This window comes from Zingiber officinale, chromosome 8A (assembly GCF_018446385.1).
Source record: "Zingiber officinale cultivar Zhangliang chromosome 8A, Zo_v1.1, whole genome shotgun sequence".
Classification (NCBI taxonomy): Eukaryota; Viridiplantae; Streptophyta; class Magnoliopsida; order Zingiberales; family Zingiberaceae; genus Zingiber; species Zingiber officinale.
This window is the reverse complement of record NC_056000.1, coordinates 30,559,325-30,577,485: the sequence shown is the minus strand read 5'-3', so window position 1 is coordinate 30,577,485 and position 18,161 is coordinate 30,559,325. Positions and strand designations below refer to the sequence as shown.

The 18,161-nt window shown below is 38.2% G+C and overlaps 4 protein-coding genes across 5 annotated transcripts; 1 reads left to right on the top strand and 3 right to left on the bottom strand.

The window, feature by feature from the left end:
- Positions 1 to 3,979: 3,979 nt before the first annotated feature.
- On the bottom strand, positions 3,980 to 6,917 carry LOC122008280 (UDP-sulfoquinovose synthase, chloroplastic-like). Its single transcript, XM_042563962.1, has 3 exons — positions 6,606 to 6,917; positions 4,676 to 5,772; positions 3,980 to 4,597 (listed from the first exon to the last, which is right to left on the bottom strand). The coding sequence occupies exons 2-3, from the start codon at positions 5,717 to 5,719 to the stop codon at positions 4,202 to 4,204; spliced, it is 1,440 nt and encodes a 479-aa protein (XP_042419896.1). The 5' UTR covers positions 5,720 to 5,772; positions 6,606 to 6,917; the 3' UTR covers positions 3,980 to 4,201.
- Positions 6,918 to 7,198: 281 nt separating this feature from the next.
- On the top strand, positions 7,199 to 12,411 carry LOC122008281 (ADP-ribosylation factor 1-like). 2 transcript variants are annotated; one of them, XM_042563964.1, is made up of 7 exons: positions 7,199 to 7,351; positions 7,671 to 7,829; positions 9,647 to 9,717; positions 10,000 to 10,119; positions 10,467 to 10,585; positions 12,014 to 12,095; positions 12,179 to 12,411. In XM_042563964.1, the coding sequence occupies exons 2-7, from the start codon at positions 7,682 to 7,684 to the stop codon at positions 12,179 to 12,181; spliced, it is 543 nt and encodes a 180-aa protein (XP_042419898.1). In that variant the 5' UTR covers positions 7,199 to 7,351; positions 7,671 to 7,681; the 3' UTR covers positions 12,182 to 12,411. The 2 variants fall into 2 exon arrangements, with proteins under 2 accessions (XP_042419898.1, XP_042419897.1); XM_042563963.1 differs by lacking the exon at positions 12,179 to 12,411 and having other exon boundaries at positions 12,014 to 12,110.
- A 334-nt stretch (positions 12,412 to 12,745) lies between these two features.
- Positions 12,746 to 13,663, bottom strand: LOC122010662 (zinc finger protein ZAT3-like). Its single transcript, XM_042567170.1, has 2 exons — positions 13,494 to 13,663; positions 12,746 to 13,376 (listed from the first exon to the last, which is right to left on the bottom strand). The coding sequence occupies exons 1-2, from the start codon at positions 13,661 to 13,663 to the stop codon at positions 12,746 to 12,748; spliced, it is 801 nt and encodes a 266-aa protein (XP_042423104.1).
- Positions 13,664 to 14,111: 448 nt separating this feature from the next.
- Positions 14,112 to 17,447, bottom strand: LOC122008279 (endo-1,3;1,4-beta-D-glucanase-like). Its single transcript, XM_042563961.1, has 7 exons — positions 17,226 to 17,447; positions 16,904 to 16,925; positions 16,151 to 16,274; positions 15,403 to 15,493; positions 15,008 to 15,097; positions 14,749 to 14,849; positions 14,112 to 14,379 (listed from the first exon to the last, which is right to left on the bottom strand). The coding sequence occupies exons 1-7, from the start codon at positions 17,374 to 17,376 to the stop codon at positions 14,239 to 14,241; spliced, it is 720 nt and encodes a 239-aa protein (XP_042419895.1). The 5' UTR covers positions 17,377 to 17,447; the 3' UTR covers positions 14,112 to 14,238.
- Between the last annotated feature and the right edge of the window lie 714 nt (positions 17,448 to 18,161).

The window sequence follows — 18,161 nt, the reverse complement described above, 5'->3', positions numbered from 1 at the left end:
GAAGAGGAATTTGGCTTGTGAGATCTAGGGGTGATTTATCATAATATTTCCAGTGATGGCAGACACAAACATAAGAAGACTACACATCAATCTCAAGTGAGTTTATCTTTTTCGTTATTGAATTAAATTATTGAAATAACAATTGTTCATGCTTTAAGTCTAACAGAAACATCACATAAGATGTGAGTGGAGTGACTTGTATACATAGGGTGTAAGGTTGATAGCAGAGTTAGGCCAACTTGACTTTAGAGCGGATCAAAGTCAAGATATCAATGCACTTATGATTGAATTTAGTCAATTGGTGATTCATATGTCTATATAACCTAAGATACTTCTATTTGAGGGATTATGATTGGATCAGTTGATTGGTGGATAAGGATCAATCAACTATTGGTATGAATCCTTTTCAAACAACATAGGGTTGTCCAGTAGCCTAGTTGAGAGTTGAGTCAATAAGGCTTGTTTGAAGAAATAGCATACTGGAGCAATTGATTAGATTTTGATGGAAGAGTAGGCAATATCCAAGAGACAACTAAGGAGGCGTTTGATTCTTTCCTAGGAATAGGAATCAGAATGAGAATCAATGTATTGTGGAATGGAATGAGTATGAGCATGGATATCACTCTTAAAAGCAATGTTTGGTTAGTTGCATTTTTTCTATCGAAATAAATTAAAATTTTCTTTTTTACCTTTAAAGGAAAATAAGAGAAAAAATTAGATGTGAGAGAAAGATAAATGTGAGAGGAAAATATGATGAGAGAGAAAGTGTGATGATAAAGAATGAAGAGAGAGAAAGCGTGATGAGAGAAAATGAGAAAAGAGAGTGTGATAGGAGAGAACATGATGAGAGAGAAAATATGATGTGATAAAAAGTATGATGAGAGAGGATGAAGAGAGAGAAAATATAATGAGCAAAAATTAAGAGAGAGCGTGTGATGAGATATATTGAGGAGAGAGAAAGTATGATGAGAGAGAAAGTGTGATGAGAAAAAATAGACCAGTGAGTGTGATGGGTAGGGATGGCAATTCCACCCGAACCCGATGGAGGATCCGATATCCGACCCTAATGGAGGAGGGTATGGAGGGACTATCAATACCCGATACCCGACCCGAATACCAGATTAAATAATATATATACATATATTAAAGAAAATTTTCTTTTTCCAAAATCAACTTGCTATTTTTGTTGATATTTGGAGGAGACTATATAGATGTTTAATCTATTTTTTTAATTATATATATATTTTTTAATAGGATGTTAATTTTGATATGTTTCTGTTGAATGATAATAGTTGGATAAAAAGAAGAAAAATTAAAACTATAGAAGATATCCGATCCTTTAATGGGTATGGGTATACCCATCGGAGATCCTATACCCGATGGGTATGGGGACGGAGGATATAGAATCCGACCCGAACCCGACCCATTGCCATCCCTAGTGATGGGAGAGATTGAGGAGAGAGAAAGTATGATGAGGGAAAAATATAATGAGAGAGAAAGTGTGTTGAGGAAAAAAAAGAGGGAGTGTGACAAGAGAGATTGAGGAGAGAGAAAGTGTGATGAGAAAAAAAAAAGAAAAGAGAGTGCGATGGGAGAGATTGAGGAGAGAGAAAGTATGATGAAAGAGAAAGTATGATGAAAAAAAGAAGGAAGAGGGTGCAATGGAAGAGTTTGAGGAGAGAGAAAGTATGATGAGAGAGAAAATGTAATGAGAAAAAAAGGAAAGAGAGTGTGATAGGAGAGATTAAGGAGAGAGAAAGTGTGTGATAAAATTATGAGAGAGAAAATATGATGAGAGAGAACAAGAAGAGAGAAGTGACATGAAAGAAAAAATAAATAAATATATTTTGATATTTGATATTAAGGGAGAAAATTTTAGTTTTAGGTCAAGGATATTTTTGGAATAAGGGAATATTTTGATTGATGAAAATAGGGTAATGACTCATTGAAGGGGAGGTACATGGGAATGAGTTATTACCCAATTTCAATGATTCATTTCCTTATTTGTATTCCTATTTCTATAATCCAAACATTAACAATGGCAATCAATGATTTCCATTTCCATTCCCCACTCCTATTCCCCTAAACCAAACACTCCCTAATATTTCAATAATTAATTCAAATAGAGTTGAGGATGGAAGTTCTAATGCCATGATTCAATAAGATCTAGGGAGCATTGGACTAATGGGCGCCACTCAATCGACTGATACTCATCAAATTAGCAAATAACAAGATTAGATATGAAAGCTATAAAAAGGGTCGAAGGGATTGTAATATAAATATTCCACTTAGTGTAATCACAACCATATTTCTCTTTCTCCAAATCTTCATTGTGTTCTTTATTTCTTGTATTTGTTGATTATTTTAAAAAATTTCTCCACGTTTGGTACTTGACGGAAGAGAAGAGAGTTTGTGGACTTCATGTGCATAAGCCGTGGACTAGGGACAATTTCAGGAATTAACGGTGTACTAAACTTTGGGTGTGGAAGAGGTGGGCTAAGTACCAAAACAAAATGAATAAAGAAAAAAGGGGGAAAAAAGAACACATCAATTTTCCTTGGTAACATTGTACACTATAAAATCTACCTATGTAAGGTTTTTTTACTAGGCTAGAGCCAGGATAACTCGATCTTAGATCTGTCTCTATCATGGACGTAGCAGCTTAGAGCTTAGGGGCTATGAACCACGTAAATCTCGAGGTCATCTAGTTTGCTTTTCTATTTTACATTTTCTATTTTTATTGTATTTTATTCTTGCATAAAACACTAATATCATAGAAAAAGCTATTCACCCCCTCCCTCTCTAGTGATCCTCACAATCTCAACAAATGTGATTACTACTAATTTCTTATTTAAATTTAATTGAGTATTAAAATTCTCTATAAATAAAATAATGATATAATATATATTTTTTATAATTTAGGTGTCTAGACTTCACCTAATTAAACGTGGAAGTAGGCAACCTCGCCCCTTAGTTCGTCTACCAAATAAATTTAATTCAAGCTTCCTAACTCCCTCGATTCCAGATAGGAGTTATTCGAGTAATTTTTGTTGTGCTCAAAGGATGTTCATATATCTCCACAATGGTATGATATTGTCTACTTTAAGCCTAAGCCCTCATGACTTTGCTCTTGTGTCATACCCAAAAGGCCTCATATCAATGGAGATATCTTACATCCTTTTAAACTCATGATCTTTCCCAAATCTTTCAAATGTGGGACTTTGATTGAATCCCAACAATTCTCCCCTCAAATAAAGGATCATAATTACTCTTATGATCCGCCCCTCCCCCTGTATCTGATCACGCTTGACCTGCTTCGGGCCTCCCCGTGTAAGCATTCGGTCACCCTGACCTGCTTCGGGCCTCCGGTGAACACTTGGTTACATTGACCTACTCCAGGACTCCCCTCAACGTAGTTCAAGGCCAACCCACATGACATCTGATCCGGACCATGACTTTGATATCAATTGTTGTGTCCAAATGATATTTACATATCTCCTTAATAGCATGATATTGTCTACTTTGGGCCTAGACCCTCATGACTTTGCTCTTAGGTACTACCCAAAATGTCTCATAACAATGGAAATATCTTACATCCTTTTAAACCCATGATTTTTTTAATATAGGACTCTATATAGGCCGATATATATATATATATATATATATATATATATATATATATATATATATATATATACACCCGTAGATATGGAGAAAAGTATATATAAATACATAGGTATTAGGCGCATGATCGTGATCGGATAAATTCAAATCGTCAATTCTTAAAAATTGATCCCTAATTATTAGGTCAAGATGTTGTCTATCATTTGCGCTATATCTTGGGACGGCATTGTCCCCACTAGGGATGCACAAATGTTGATGTCTCTATGAAATAGTGTGCTAAGGATTTTCTGTGTGTGCCTGTGTTGTGTTATAACCTCAATCAAATTCCTTTTGAATCCACAAACAAACTATCATGTGTTTTGGCAAGTTATCAAATTTTTTTATTACAACTTTGATACAATTTGCAGTATCCAGCGTTACATAAGCACTATTTATTTGCGAAGAATAATTCAAAGCGACAGGACAACTGAGAAATGTATTGCAACAAGCCTACAACAGATCGTTCCTTTGCTTAGTTTGTCTCTGAAGGATAGACTCATGTATTTGGTATTACATTAGCGTTCTTTAGCCAAGTTAGCTATACTGTAACTGGTTTCACTCCAATCTTCTTCCATGAAACAGTGGGCATTATCTGAGCTGTGTCCACTCGATCCTTAAATTTGATGGCAAAATTGAGCAATGAATCCAAAAGTGAATCAGAAAGCAAGTGCGGTTGAAGGCCTAGCTCAATTAGTTTACTGTGCTTGGCATTGTAGTAGTGTTCTTCTGCCTCCACTCGCGGGTTTGGCACACTAATTGTCTGCACATCCAGTCCGAGCTTCTTTCCAGCTGTCGTAACCAACTTGGCAAGGTCGTTGACAGAGAATTGTTCTGTGAACTGGTTAAACACTCGAAACTCACCTTGCTTGGCTGGATTTGCAATCGCCAACTCAACACACTGCACTGTATCCCTAATATCCAGATATCCTCGTGTCTGCAAATTGATATTCAAATGGCTAAGACAACAAAGAACTATATTATGACTTGCAATGTTAGAGATATGTCATCTGACCTGACCACCCTTGCCATATACAGTAAGAGGGTGTCCCACGGCTGCTTGCACACAGAAGCGATTAAGTGCTGTTCCAAACACCCCATCATAATCGAATCTGTTGTATAGCTCTTCATGCATCTCAGTTTCATCTGTCAGAACTCCATAAACGACACCCTGGTTCAAATCTGTAGCCCGGATCCCCCAGGCCTTGCAAGTAAAAGCAATATTATGAGAATCATGCACCTTGCTTAAGTGGTAAAAAGAGCTTGCTTGCTTGGGATAAGGTAATGTATCAGTTCTTCCATTGTGAGTTATGGTAATATAGCCTTCCTCGATATCAATATTAGGAGTTCCATACTCTCCCATCGTCCCAAGCTTTACCAGGTGACAGTCTGGGCTAAATTCCTTGATAGCAAAGAGAACATTAAGAGTTCCAATCACATTGTTATGTTGTGTATACACAGCTCTGGACCGGTCAATCATAGAATAAGGAGCAGATCTTTGCTCACCAAAGTGAACAACAGATTCAGGTTCAAAAGCTTTAAAAGCTTCAGCAAGGAACTCAAAGTCACATATATCACCAATATAGAGCTGGATGTTTTTGCCCACAATTGATTTCCATCGATGAATACGATTCTGGATGGAAGAGATTGGTGTAAGGGAGTCAATACCAAGCTGGTGATCAAATAGGCGACGCACAAGATTATCAACTATAGCAACCTCATAGCCCTTATTCGAGAGGTACAGGGCAGTTGCCCAACCACAATAACCATCACCACCAATAATCATAACCTTTTTGGGTTTGGAGAATGAATCACTATGAAGTGACCCCGACAATGTTCTCTTCTCAAGTTCTCGGCTCATGGGGGTGGCAGTAGCTCGTACAATTGATTGATTTTGATGCCTACCCTTACACAATCTAAGGAATCCTTTGGAACATCTGTTGGTTTGGAACGGAACAGAGTTGTGGCAGATGGAATAACATGAACCAGTATTTCTAACAAAGCTTTTGGCTGCTAGAAAAGAATTCATGTTGCAATGGGCTATGGCAAAATGCGCCATGGAAGCTCTGTACCTTCCTGTGAAAGGAAGCGGACTCTTTCAAACCAGAAAACCTGCAAATACAAATTGGGTCTCAGCATAAAGATCAAAAAAAGATTGATCATGCAATACTTTACTGTAAGACAACAAAGAATTATTATTGAGGTCCTCGTATATGCATTATATTGGTATTTACATCAGAAAACTGACACAAACAAGGTGGAAGAGGTTCTATCTATTCAAATGAATTAGTAAGTACTTATCATATGTTACTGCCACAGAATGTAAGTAGAGCAACGCCCATGAAGTGCATCCGTTGGATCCTCAACAATTTTCAAAGAAAATACATCCCACGTGTAGCGAAATGAAATGACATATGAATTATTATAGACATGTGTCCACTAGAGGAGATTAACAAACAACATATTATCTAAAACTAAAGTCACAAAAATTTCAGGCACCAACTCCTGCTACTAGAACACATAGATTTCATAATTTAATTTCTACAGAATAAGCAAGTAACAGGTTACTAATCAAAAAGTTTTAATAGATGCCAAAGTTTTAAGCATCTCATAGTCCTCATGCCACAGAGCTAGAACTGTTTTTTTTTTTTTTTTGATGAACAACGAAATCCTTGAAAAGATTGAAGCTTTATTCGATCCTTCAAAGAACCTTCCTATAAATAACTAAACAGACAAGCTCTCTTCTTTCTCACAAGATGCCCACAAAATCGCACCTTATGGCTCAGGTCAAGAAAAAGCTTTTACGGCACAAAGTAGATGGAAAAGAAGATTTTCAGTCGAAGGAAAATCTTAATGTAGCTTCTTGTCAAAATGCAGTCAAACTTACAGTTTTCCCCTACTTGATCAAACAAAAAATAAGCTGAATAACAAAGCTATGATCTGACCTATGTTCTCTGTAGGGAGCAGCCGCAGAAGCAGCTAATAGTCTGTCGCGATCTAGGTTCCGTTAAACCGACAAAAAAAGAGAGGATAAAATAGGCTGAAACTGGAACTTTGTGACAGAAGAGAAGTGAGTAGTGTAGAGAATTCGAAGCCTGAAATATGAAGGCATGGAGTTCTAGATAGGGTTTTGTAGATTGGGTGAGATCACGAAATCGCTCGCCAATCGCCCTAGTGCCTCCGCCGCACTCGACCCAGGCAATCACAAGGGACATAAATTATGGCAGTCGAGACTCGAGAGATGGGATGAGTTGCACAGGATCCGGAGATTTATACCCGACAGACCTATGGTTCAATCCTGCAACCACATATAACAAATGTCAGTACTTATCATTTCGGATGACCGTGTGGTCAGATTGGGTGAGATTAGAAGCGTATATCGGAGGATATTGAAATATTCTTCGAATACATCAAAATTATGGAATTATAACAATGCAACGTTTTAAATCGTTGTATCACATATGCGTATCTTCGGACAAGCCGGTACGTGATAACGCTGCTATTTCGGACAGGTACATTTTACCACTTTTGTAACGGTTTCTCCTGCTCAATATTTATTCCGATTCCATTTTCGCTTTTTCCATTTCTCCAAGCGTAAGAGAGGAGGAAGAGAGGAAGCGAATACCTCTCTCGTCCTCAACTCTTTTAATCGACCCGTCTTCTCCGGTCTACGCTTATCCTTGATTCCTAGGTAATTCTTATCCTCTCCTTTTTTATCCTCGATCTCCGTCGTTTTGGATCACGAGATGCTCGATCTCTTTTATTGTCTTAAAATTTAGATCGATCTTCTTTTCTCGTGCTGAAGCTCGGATCGGCATCGGATTCTTGCAGATCTAGTTTCTCCGTAGCGCCTTGTCTTGATCTAGATGTTTTTTTTTGGTTTCATGCTCAAATTTCACGCCATGCTTGTTTCTGCTTCGAATCTGTAGCTTTGTTGTTGGATCTTCGATTCTTGTGTTGCAGATCTAATCACTTTATGCTTTGTTAATTTTATGTTTTGTTCATTATAGCTGAGGGAAAGATGGGGCTCACTTTCGCAAAGCTATTTAGCCGCCTGTTTGCGAAGAAGGAGATGAGGATCCTGATGGTGGGGCTTGATGCTGCTGGTAAGACGACCATCCTGTACAAGCTCAAGCTTGGAGAGATCGTCACCACCATTCCAACAATTGGTGAGCATCATTCATCTTTGTTCGTGCTTAAACTATATTAGTTGTCTGTGATGGTTGTTAGATTTGTTTGGGAACAAGAGTGCTCTTTTGCCTAATGTTTTAAATTTTTTAATCGGTGTTGTATTGGTAGCGATCTGCGTTATTTAAGTACTGGATTAGTATTTTACAGAGATAGTTTGTAGTTGTAACTTGTGAAAGTCAATTGTCTATCATGTAGTCATGATGGCATCTATGTCTCGAATAGCTAAAACATCTCAAGAGCCACCATGGAGATCAGTAGAAGAATAAGGAATAGAACACGAGCTACCTATTATGATTCTTTGATCTATGCTCAGAATATCAACAATTACCTGATAGCAACAACAGATCAGATTATTGTGATGTATTCATGGAATTGACACTTTCCTATAACAATTATATAACATCCATAAAAAAATTTCAAAGGTTTTAAATGGTGTTTACTCAAAGAGAAGAGAAGGATGGAGGAAGGAAGAAAGGGGGAGGATTGGTTCACTGGAAAAGGAGCTTCAGTTGGTGGACCTCGCCCCTTTTGTCACTGTCACCTGCGGATGCTAGAAACTTCTCTCTGCTCTTTTTTTACTTGCCGTCCCTATTGGAAGCCAGTATTTATACAAGAGTATGCAGGTTCAGGTCTCACCTGCCTGTATGTGTTGGATACATCGGCAACATCACTCACCAGGCACAGCTTCCTTGAAGACACAGGCTTAGGTTCAATTAAGGCACTACTAAACAGACTATGGACTCAAGAGGCTCCAAATGTATGTACACGTTGACCATTGGATGCCTCAATTGATTTCCATATAGTACTGGGTCTAATAAATTGCAGTACTATAACTTGGAACCAATGTTCAGACGCATGGGATTGGTTCATGCATACAAATCTGACCATGGATTAATTGATGCAAGAGTTGGAGTTATGAATCAGGTCAATATCAAATTTTGACCAAGTTGTCACCTGTCCCAATCTCACATGACCAATTTACAGTGCCAGATTTCCCTACATGCAACCTGACAAACATCAAACTAAATGAAAATTGCATTTTATGCCCAAAGTTAAAAAGATGAAAAGAAAAATGATTTATTGTCCCTATCTCGTAATGTTTATTCTTGTATTATAAGACATGCTCTTATTTCTGATGCATAAGCATTTGTTCCCATCAGTTTTTATACCATGATAGTAGCTGATTTTTCAAAAATTACAGTTGAAAGAGTTGTTTGATGCACAATCATTTTACTTTTATTTCTTGTGTTGAAATGAGGTATTAGGAAAGGGCTTTGTATTACATGGACAGTTGAAACCTTAGGAAATGACTCCAATGTATGACATGTCTTTCCTTAAAGGCAATCTTTTCAATTATATGAACAAAACTCTCGAGATGATTGTTAGTCTATTATGAAATATTGTCAAACATTAGTTAAAAACATAGAAATGTTTTTTAGGATTGCTCAATTTGATTTTAATGTTTCTAAATTTGGGTGTCAGCCAAATACTGGCGGATTACTTGATATAGCTGTACTTCCAATTATTTTTCTTTGTTTTTTTTTAAAACATATGACCTTTATTAGAAAGGAGCACTTCTACAATTGGTTCATTTGAATTGTTGATAATTGTTTTTTGTGACAGTCACAATAATTCAAAATGTACTAACAGATAGTCCAGACATGGGCAATTAGTTACTTCTTGCATCAGCATTTAACGTTTATATTTGAAAAATGGAAATTATTTGAAGGTTTCATGATGTTTGGAGCAGTATGGATGTAGATGCTATATGATAATGATATGGGTCTTTATGCAGGATTCAATGTGGAGACTGTTGAATACAAGAACATTAGTTTCACTGTATGGGATGTCGGTGGTCAGGACAAGGTACTGCTCCATTTGTGTTAGCCGACATTTCTTATCTGAACAATGTTATTTTGGAAAAAAATGTTCTTATGATGCCAACTATTTAATGAGAGTTTCCTGAGGGTTTACTTGGGGTAATGAAACAAAAAAGTTGCTACCATCTGCCGTGGTATCTCAATAAATGTCACAATAGATGCTATGAGTATTAAGTTCAAAACTGGCTTGATTGTCTCATTATGAATAGTCTTTTAATAATTATCTAGATTGCCTCTTGCTAAACACCTAGTTTCCGGTGATTAACAGATCAGACCTCTGTGGAGGCATTACTTTCAGAACACCCAGGGGCTTATTTTTGTTGTTGATAGCAATGACCGTGATCGTGTTGTGGAGGCAAGGGATGAACTCCACAGGATGCTAAATGAGGTGACATTTCTCATACAACTTAATATTTCTTTTATTAACTCGTTGAGGTAAAGGGTCAAACATCTGCCCATCATGGCCACAAGATGTTTCATATCATTGCAATTTTCTTTTCTTGTATTTCTCTACAAGTTTTTTTTCCAAGTTTTGAATTTATGGCGTAAATTCAGTGTAAGTTAAGAAAACTTATTGTGGGAAAATGCTGAGTGGTCTTTGCTTGACATGTTTCTTTCTGGAGTGTGTTTAGATCAAGTGGAAAGCTCCTGAATTGTGTTATTTACTATTAACAACCTGCACAAGTTTCTTTACTAGCAACTAAATCTGATTTTTATGTGAACTGGAACTGATAGGATGAGTTAAGGGATGCTGTCCTACTTGTGTTCGCCAACAAACAAGACCTTCCAAATGCAATGAATGCTGCTGAAATAACCGATAAGCTTGGCCTTCATTCTCTCCGTCAGCGCCATTGGTAGGATATATATACTTGTTTCCCTATCTGTTTACAATTTGATTTTGTGCTATCACAGTTAAATGGCATAATTGTCTGTTTACTTACCAATTAGCATATGCAGGTTTTCTGTGTTATTGTGTTTAGTTGAGCAATAATAGGATCATTCTATTAGATGGTTACATAATCACATTAGATACGATGTATGCTAGATGACATTTTGTTCCTTTTTTTTCAAGGATCATCTATTGTCTGTTCAAGGTTTAGAAGTTGGTTATTGCCTCTGCAAATTTGCCTTTGGAATCTGCTTCTAGAAACCCAGATTGTTAATCTAATTAGAAATTGATTATAATCTTTTCAAAAATTTGCCTTTGGAATCTGCTTCTAGAAACCCAGATTTTAATCTAATTAGAAGTTGATTATAATCTTTTCAAAAATTTGCCTTTGGAATCTGCTGTTAGAATAGAAACCCAGATTGTTAATCCAATTAGAACAAGAATTTGCTCCTAGAATAGAAACCCAGATTATTGGTCCTCCTTTCTTTTCTCTAGAGAAGGCACGAGGAAAAAATATCATCTCCCATCAGATTCATAACCTCCTTGTGGGCTTCTGCGTAATATATGTAGTTGAATAAGTCCTCTGCTTGTCTTTTTATAAGAGAGGCTGATGTAAGTCAGATAATTAGCACAGATGGTATTCTTTTCAAGATCAATAATTTTGAAGTGGCGTATGCTGATTCTCATCCCAGCTTACAGCAACACACAAATCAATTTTCCTGTTCATTCTGCAGTCTGCTCTAGAAAGAGCAATCAAATCTAGTTGGGTAAACTGATTTTATCTACTCTAGGATTAATATGGCTTGCATTCTCTTATATGTATAAACCCATGAGAATGATCTGGAACCAATTGTTGCTGCTTATGCCATCTGACCTGTGAAGTTCATCTTATGGTCTGTTTGATTTATCATTAGTTTCTTTAGTTCAATTCTCACCTTCCCGATGATGCAAAGTATCATAATGTTATTTTTCTCACCTCCTGAAGTTGGCTACATTGATATTTGGATATTGAGATTTATTTTTTCACTATCCTTTTGGCTGACCTTGTACTTAACTCAGAAGTTTAGCAATCTTCATTTCTACTTTGCTAGGCATCATAGGCATACTGATTTCAAGTGTTTATGCTTGCGTCAGTGATTTGTTGAACACTTGATTATTGCCATAATTTGGGCACATTTGTTTGCAAAGTTTTGGTATAATTTTGCTGTATTATTTCGATATATGCTATGCTTAATGCTCATCATCAAAGAAATAACCAGTCAGCATTTGCCAGTGAATCTGATTGCACGAGTTAAATCTACAATGTAAACCTAGCAGATGATTGATTGCTCAGGAGCTTTTCATTGCGTTGTTATTTCTGTTGACTGGCTTTTTTGGACACATTTGTTCCCAGGTATATACAAAGCACATGTGCTACATCTGGCGAGGGCTTGTACGAAGGACTTGATTGGCTCTCTAGCAACATTGCCAGCAAGGTATCTAGTCTTTGATCAGTTGTCGAACTCCATGATCTAGTCAATAATATCATTACGTGCTTACAAACACATTTTTTTTCCAGTAATCGTAGCTTCTGTGAAAGCTGCGCGTTCGAGGCTTTTGTGATGTGGCAAGCAAGAAGACTATTAAATTATTAATGATCCACTTGGATTATCTTTATTCTAGCGTTGGAAAATATGAAACTTAACTGTATCACACTTATGTGCGTGGTTGTTGAACCTTTTATGTGATCCTCTTTAGCTTACATATCAGTTTCATTAATGAATGTGGACATGCACGCGGCAATTAGCCTTCTTTTGCTCCTTGTCACAGTTTGCGCTTTCCATATTGTCACAGTTTGGATTTTTTTTTGGTCATTCTCATTCATTCATTAAGACCTTTCTGTATGGATGGACTCGCCGGCTGACATATCCTTTTTCATTGAATGTTGCTGCATCAAATACCAGACGGGATGGATCAATTTTCACAACAATTTATAATTATTATATTAAATGAAGAGGAATCTTTAAATAGAATCAACCTTCAGAAGTGTCCCACTTCCGACGGTTTGAATTAAAAAACAAGTCACGTCGAACCTTTAAAGTTACTGAATAAACCAACAAGAACGAGGCCAGGCGAAGAGCACCAGTTACATGCCTAATTTAAGGTCCAAGACGTCGGCCGGGTTATTGTTGTCGGAGCTTTCGGGAGGCGGCGGGAGGTTGAGGTCGAATATGTAGCTACTCGATGAGGGACCGGCCACCGAAGGGCCCACTAGTTCTTGGCAATCCATCTCCGAGTGACACCTCTTATGCCCTCCCAGCGCTTGGCCGGAGGAGAAGGCCCTGGAGCAGACGTTGCACTCGTGGCGACTGCCCTCCCCGCACGTCCTCTCCCAAATGCTCCCACGCTCATCCGTGGCGCCTCCGGGAGGGCTGCGGGAGAGCAAGAGGAGACTTGCAGCGACCTCGTGCTCCTCGGCAGTGAAGTATTGGTCTGGTGGGGGCGGACGGCGGAGGTGCGGCGGGGGGTTGATGCCGCGCCACTGCCTCTCTGGGTGGCAGCGCATGTGGCCGAAGAGGGCCTTCCAGGACGAGAAGCGCTTGCCGCACTCGGTGCATGGTGGGGTGGCCGTGCCTGCGGCAGAGGCGAGGTCTGGCTTTCTGCGGGGCGCCTTGGGCTTCGGCGGCGGGGTGCTGGCGGCGAAAGAGCCGGGTGAGGAGTGCTGGAAATGAGAGAGCCCGTGGGGGCGCTTGTAGTGAGGCAGAGTCACGTGGGTGCTCCGAGGAAATGCATGTGAAGGAGTGAGGTGGTGGCGGGATGGAGGAAAGCAATGAGGTGGCGGAGGCGGCGGCGGCTGCGGAGGAGGAGGAGGCGGAGTCGGCGGCGGCGGCTGCGGAGGAGGAGGAGGCGGAGTCGGCGGCGGCTGCTGCAGAGTCGGCGGCCGCGGCTGCTGCGGAGGAGGAGGAGACGGCTGCTGCTGCTGCGGAGGACGCGGCTGCTGCGGCGGCGGAGGTAGCGCCGGGACGTTGATGGTGGAGGGGGAGGAATCGAAGGAGAAAGCCATGGCTTCAAAAAGTGGAAAAAGGATGGGAGGGGGAGTAATTTTGAAACGTTGCAGGTAGTTTGAGCGGTTGCTGTATCATCCAATCCAAATCTGACGGGCTGCGGGCTGCTGAGTGCTAAACTGACTAGGTAATTAATTATTTCTAGGTTCTTTGTTATCTCATTTTCTTTACTCCTCATAAACAGGTTTCACTGGTAAACACATTTGTTTAAATAATGCATCAATTCCTTCCGATTTAGCTTTGGCATTGTCGATATGCTTATTCTGAGCCAGACATGCACACTGTTCGAGCAAGGGAGAACTAGATTATTGACCTCAAATAGATGAGACTGACTATGAGATATGCAACAGACCTCTGTGTGCTCACTGTGCGTTGCTGAGCTTAGTATAGAACTGAATTTGGATGGATGATTTGATAAGGTCCATTCAAATTTTGTCAAGGGATCAATAATGTGTATAAATTCTTTATTTATTACTGCTGCACCTACACAAGCAAGCTTTAAACAAAAGCCTAGGTATAGATTATAATTTTAGGGACGTCTCATGTGTGCTTCCAATGAGTTCATAACAAACATCTACTTAAGATATTTTTCAAACCAATCCAACAAATCCTTGTGCGCTTCTTCAGCTTTTTCGACTGCTGCTTCATCATCAGTGCCATACCGAACAGTCCATCCATGAGCAACACCAGGAAAAACCTTCACAAAACTGTCCACCTGGGATGAAGAGGTGATACGAGTTATCTCTTGTCTAACAGGCCCATCACATTTAAATTTAGATTACAAATGAAAAATATTTAGTTTATATATTAAACAGTTAACTGAAATCCACCTGATTTGATTTTTTAAAACTTATAGATCAGAAAAAATCTTGATTCTTATAATACAGTGAATAAAAAAAATTGGTTGACAAAGAGTTTCTGGGCCATGAAATCAACAGAAATTACCATTTGAGTTAAACTTGAAAATCCATCATGTTTCCAGAGAAAGGAAACTTGTTTCAGCGAATGGAAATGCAATTTGATTTCTAAAAGCAGAAAGGTAAATGAAACTCAAACTTATAATCAATATCCGTAAGAAATATACCTCAGTTCTGGTACATAAGATTTCCTCAAATTGCTTTATTATTTCCAGTGGAGTGATGCTATCATTCTCAGCTGCTAGTATTGAAGTGGGGCGTTTTATCTCTGCAGGCATTTTCAATTTTAATTCCATGTCAAGTTTACTTGCATGTAAAAAACCATACAAGCAGTGATATATGATGCACGTGATACTTCAGTCACATACAAATTACAAATTGACTAACTGGAACAAGTAGAAGAATTGTGAGCAGTAGGTTAAGTACCATTTATATCATCAAGTTTTACAAGTGATGGGTGTAGCATTACCACGGCATTGACATAATCAGTCTTTGCAAGTTCGGTGACCACTTTGCCTGACAAAATGGCAGTAGGGGATCAAGTTCAGTGACCACTTTGAAGAATTTATAGGAAATAAGAATCTATACATCAAGGAAGAGAGAGATAAAAAAAATTAGATTAGCAACAATAAAACAAGATAAAATTCTTATTAAATATAAATGATAATATAATAGGGGATCGAGTCTAATAGCACAGGAGGATCTATATAGCTAACCTCATTTATTGGAATAAATAATTGTTTGACATTGTTTATAGGAAATAAGAAGAGGTACTCTGCCAATGGAGACTCTATAATTAGAAAAGGGATAAAAGAACACACCACCCCAGCAAAATCCAGCAGCCCCAATTAGAGTTTTGCCTTTACTTTTCAAATATTCAATTACAGATTTTGCATCTTCAAAACCTTTGTCCTGCACAAGGTAAAAGTTGAGTATAGCTACATCAAAGACTAGCTATCTAATTATAATAGTAGCTGAGGTACCAAAAAATTGGAAATAACCGTTCCAAAAAAAAAGAATAGTAGATGTGAAATCAAAGGCTATCGCACAGAAAGGGAAAAAATGTTCGAGAAATTAGATTGTTAACTATAAGTGTTCAAGAGAATGACAGTAAACATTGCACCCTTAGCAAAATCAAAAGTATGCTAACAAATTGAGAGACCAGGAGAAGTGTGTTAAAGAAATTTCAAATTTAAGGACAAAATATCTAACTCAAGAACAGTCGCTTCCCCATAAAATGCATGATAAAATGGGCTATCAATCTCTTGAATCAGTTAAGAATTTCGCCATGCAACAACTACAGACCAATAACAGCAGAATTCATATAAACTTGTTGTTAGTGGTCAGACCAACCAAAAGGATTTGTGACATTGGTCCAATAACCAAATATTGCATGCCATGCATCTTCTATCATGCAATCACTGCTCTTTAAGGCTACAGAGTTACAAACACAAAAAAAAGGATGAAAATTGTATGTGAACTAAATATTCAATGGAGAGATTGTAGATCCCATCTCATTCCTAAATAAAAGTTACAGTTATTTCTTTGCCAAAAGGAGTAGCAACATACCGTCCCATGGTCTTCCAACCATGCCATTAAGGGTTTCTCCGGATTTGGTACATATGGATCCCCATAGAAAAAATCAGGAACTACCACCAAGAATCCAGCAGCTGCAACTTTATCAGCTAGTTTCCTTCAAACAGAAGTAGATGTATGTCAACTTGAACATACTAAAATTTCAAAGTTTAGAGCATTAACTATTATGTAGAACCTTTTATCTGTGAAAAGAGCATCAAATCATCATCAATAATGAGTGATGAACCAGAAAAGGATACTGGTCGAGAAACAATGTCCATCTAGACTGCATGCTTCCTGCTAAATTACCACCCACACTAATATGCTAAAGGGCCTCTCAGGCTGCAACATTTCCAAGTAGTGCACTTGTCAACGTGCACTATTCAAGTTCATAGAGACAAGTTCACATTTTGAATCATCCTGATTGTGAAGACTCCATAGATTACAGAAAACTCCATAGATTGAATGAAATAGAAAGCCATTCTGATGATTTCAAAGGTTCTAAGTTCTAATGGAGCATAGTTGACAAAAAGAAATCAGAAACAGGTCGATTATGGATTTATAATATTGCAGGCAAAAAACTACTACTTCCAAGAAAGGGGAAAAATTATGTATATTAATAGAAACCAGATGCTAATTAATGGTGTAAATAAAGTCAGGTCGTAAGCAGCCTGTGATTAATCGTATTGGCCCATCCTGGCCGGTTAGTTATTAACTTGCAGATTAACTCAACTTTCTGCCACATACCTCAAGTTTGGCGCTTCATACCCTGCAAAAAGATGAAATTTGTTAGGGAAGACATCCTACATATTTGGTCAAATGCAAACACATGAAAACACTAGCAACAAGGATTATATAAGCATGCATATGTATAACAGTACAGTGAGTTAACTTTCTCTCCATCATCCGTTTGCCTACTTATTAGTCTACTGACAGAGACTATGAGTTGATCTTCTCCTAATCATCTACATAATGAAATCTTGCTCCACACACGACCGATATGACATATCTTATAAACAAGTTTTCTCATAAACAAGAAAACGAGAGGGAGAACGGGGCGAAGACATACCGAAGATATCAGAGACCAGCACGACGGCGGCGTTGCTACTGGGGGAGCCAACGGTGTAGGCCTTGAGACCTCCGAGGCTCTCCACGACAGATCCTTCACCGAAGACAGAGCTCAACACCGGGGGGTTCTCGCAGCACTGGGCACCAGCCATCGCCGATTCGGAGGGGAGATAGGGGATTGCTGCCGTCGAGCGTTCGGCGGAATCCTAGGAGAGCCCTCACTTAAATACTGGACTTGTTTATTCGAAGGGGAGATGATTCATCGTAGATTAATTTCCAGATCAAACCATGCAATTCTTGTATCAGCCGTCGATTGACGGATGAAAGGCGAAGCGCGTTTGCATCGACTATGGTTGTTGGCCCCTTTTCTTTGCATAATAAAAATTAAATTCAAAAAAAAAAAAAAAGGATAGATGATCAAAGATCATAATAACTTCCGGCTATCAATCCCGACGTAAATTATAACATGAAAGAATGATGAATATAAATAAGGATGATAATCAAATATAATCGGACCACGACCATAATTTTAATGGTCCATCCTACATTTTGGTTTTCTGTTTTTTTACCATGGGATCTGGCCTCAAAAAATTGACAAGGAGAGATGAATCAAACGTCACTGCTTAAGTCAGCAGCTTAAATACCGGCTTGACTATTTAAAAGAGCCAATTCCAAATGTTTTATTCCACAAATCGTGACCAAACTAATTTTGTCCTCACATTGGGGCAGGTGGTTTCTAGGATTAGTGAAAAATGTCTCCCTGATGTATAATTTTTCCGTATAAAACAGGGTCCGATTTGATTGGATTTTATATCCTTCGTTTTAGTATTTTCGGATATTAATATCTATATTCATACTCATATTCATTAAATATTTAAATATCTTTTATATTAATATTTTTTATCTAATTATCATTATTTAAATATTAGAATTAAAA

Coding starts and splice junctions, on each gene's coding strand:
- LOC122008281 (XM_042563963.1), top strand. CDS start 7,682: ATGGGGCTCACTTTCGCAAAGCTATTTAGCCGCCTGTTTGCGAAGAAG. Junction 9,718..9,999: donor ATGTCGGTGGTCAGGACAAG/GTACTGCTCCAT, acceptor GGTGATTAACAG/ATCAGACCTCTGTGGAGGCA. Junction 10,120..10,466: donor TCCACAGGATGCTAAATGAG/GTGACATTTCTC, acceptor TGGAACTGATAG/GATGAGTTAAGGGATGCTGT.
- LOC122010662 (XM_042567170.1), bottom strand. CDS start 13,663: ATGGCTTTCTCCTTCGATTCCTCCCCCTCCACCATCAACGTCCCGGCG. Junction 13,377..13,493: donor ACTCCGCCTCCTCCTCCTCC/GCAGCCGCCGCC, acceptor ATTTCCTCGGAG/CACCCACGTGACTCTGCCTC.
- LOC122008280 (XM_042563962.1), bottom strand. CDS start 5,719: ATGGCGCATTTTGCCATAGCCCATTGCAACATGAATTCTTTTCTAGCA. Junction 4,598..4,675: donor TATATGGCAAGGGTGGTCAG/GTCAGATGACAT, acceptor ATCAATTTGCAG/ACACGAGGATATCTGGATAT.
- LOC122008279 (XM_042563961.1), bottom strand. CDS start 17,376: ATGGCTGGTGCCCAGTGCTGCGAGAACCCCCCGGTGTTGAGCTCTGTC. Junction 16,926..17,225: donor GCTGGTCTCTGATATCTTCG/GTATGTCTTCGC, acceptor ATCTTTTTGCAG/GGTATGAAGCGCCAAACTTG. Junction 14,850..15,007: donor AAAACTTGATGATATAAATG/GTACTTAACCTA, acceptor AAATGCCTGCAG/AGATAAAACGCCCCACTTCA.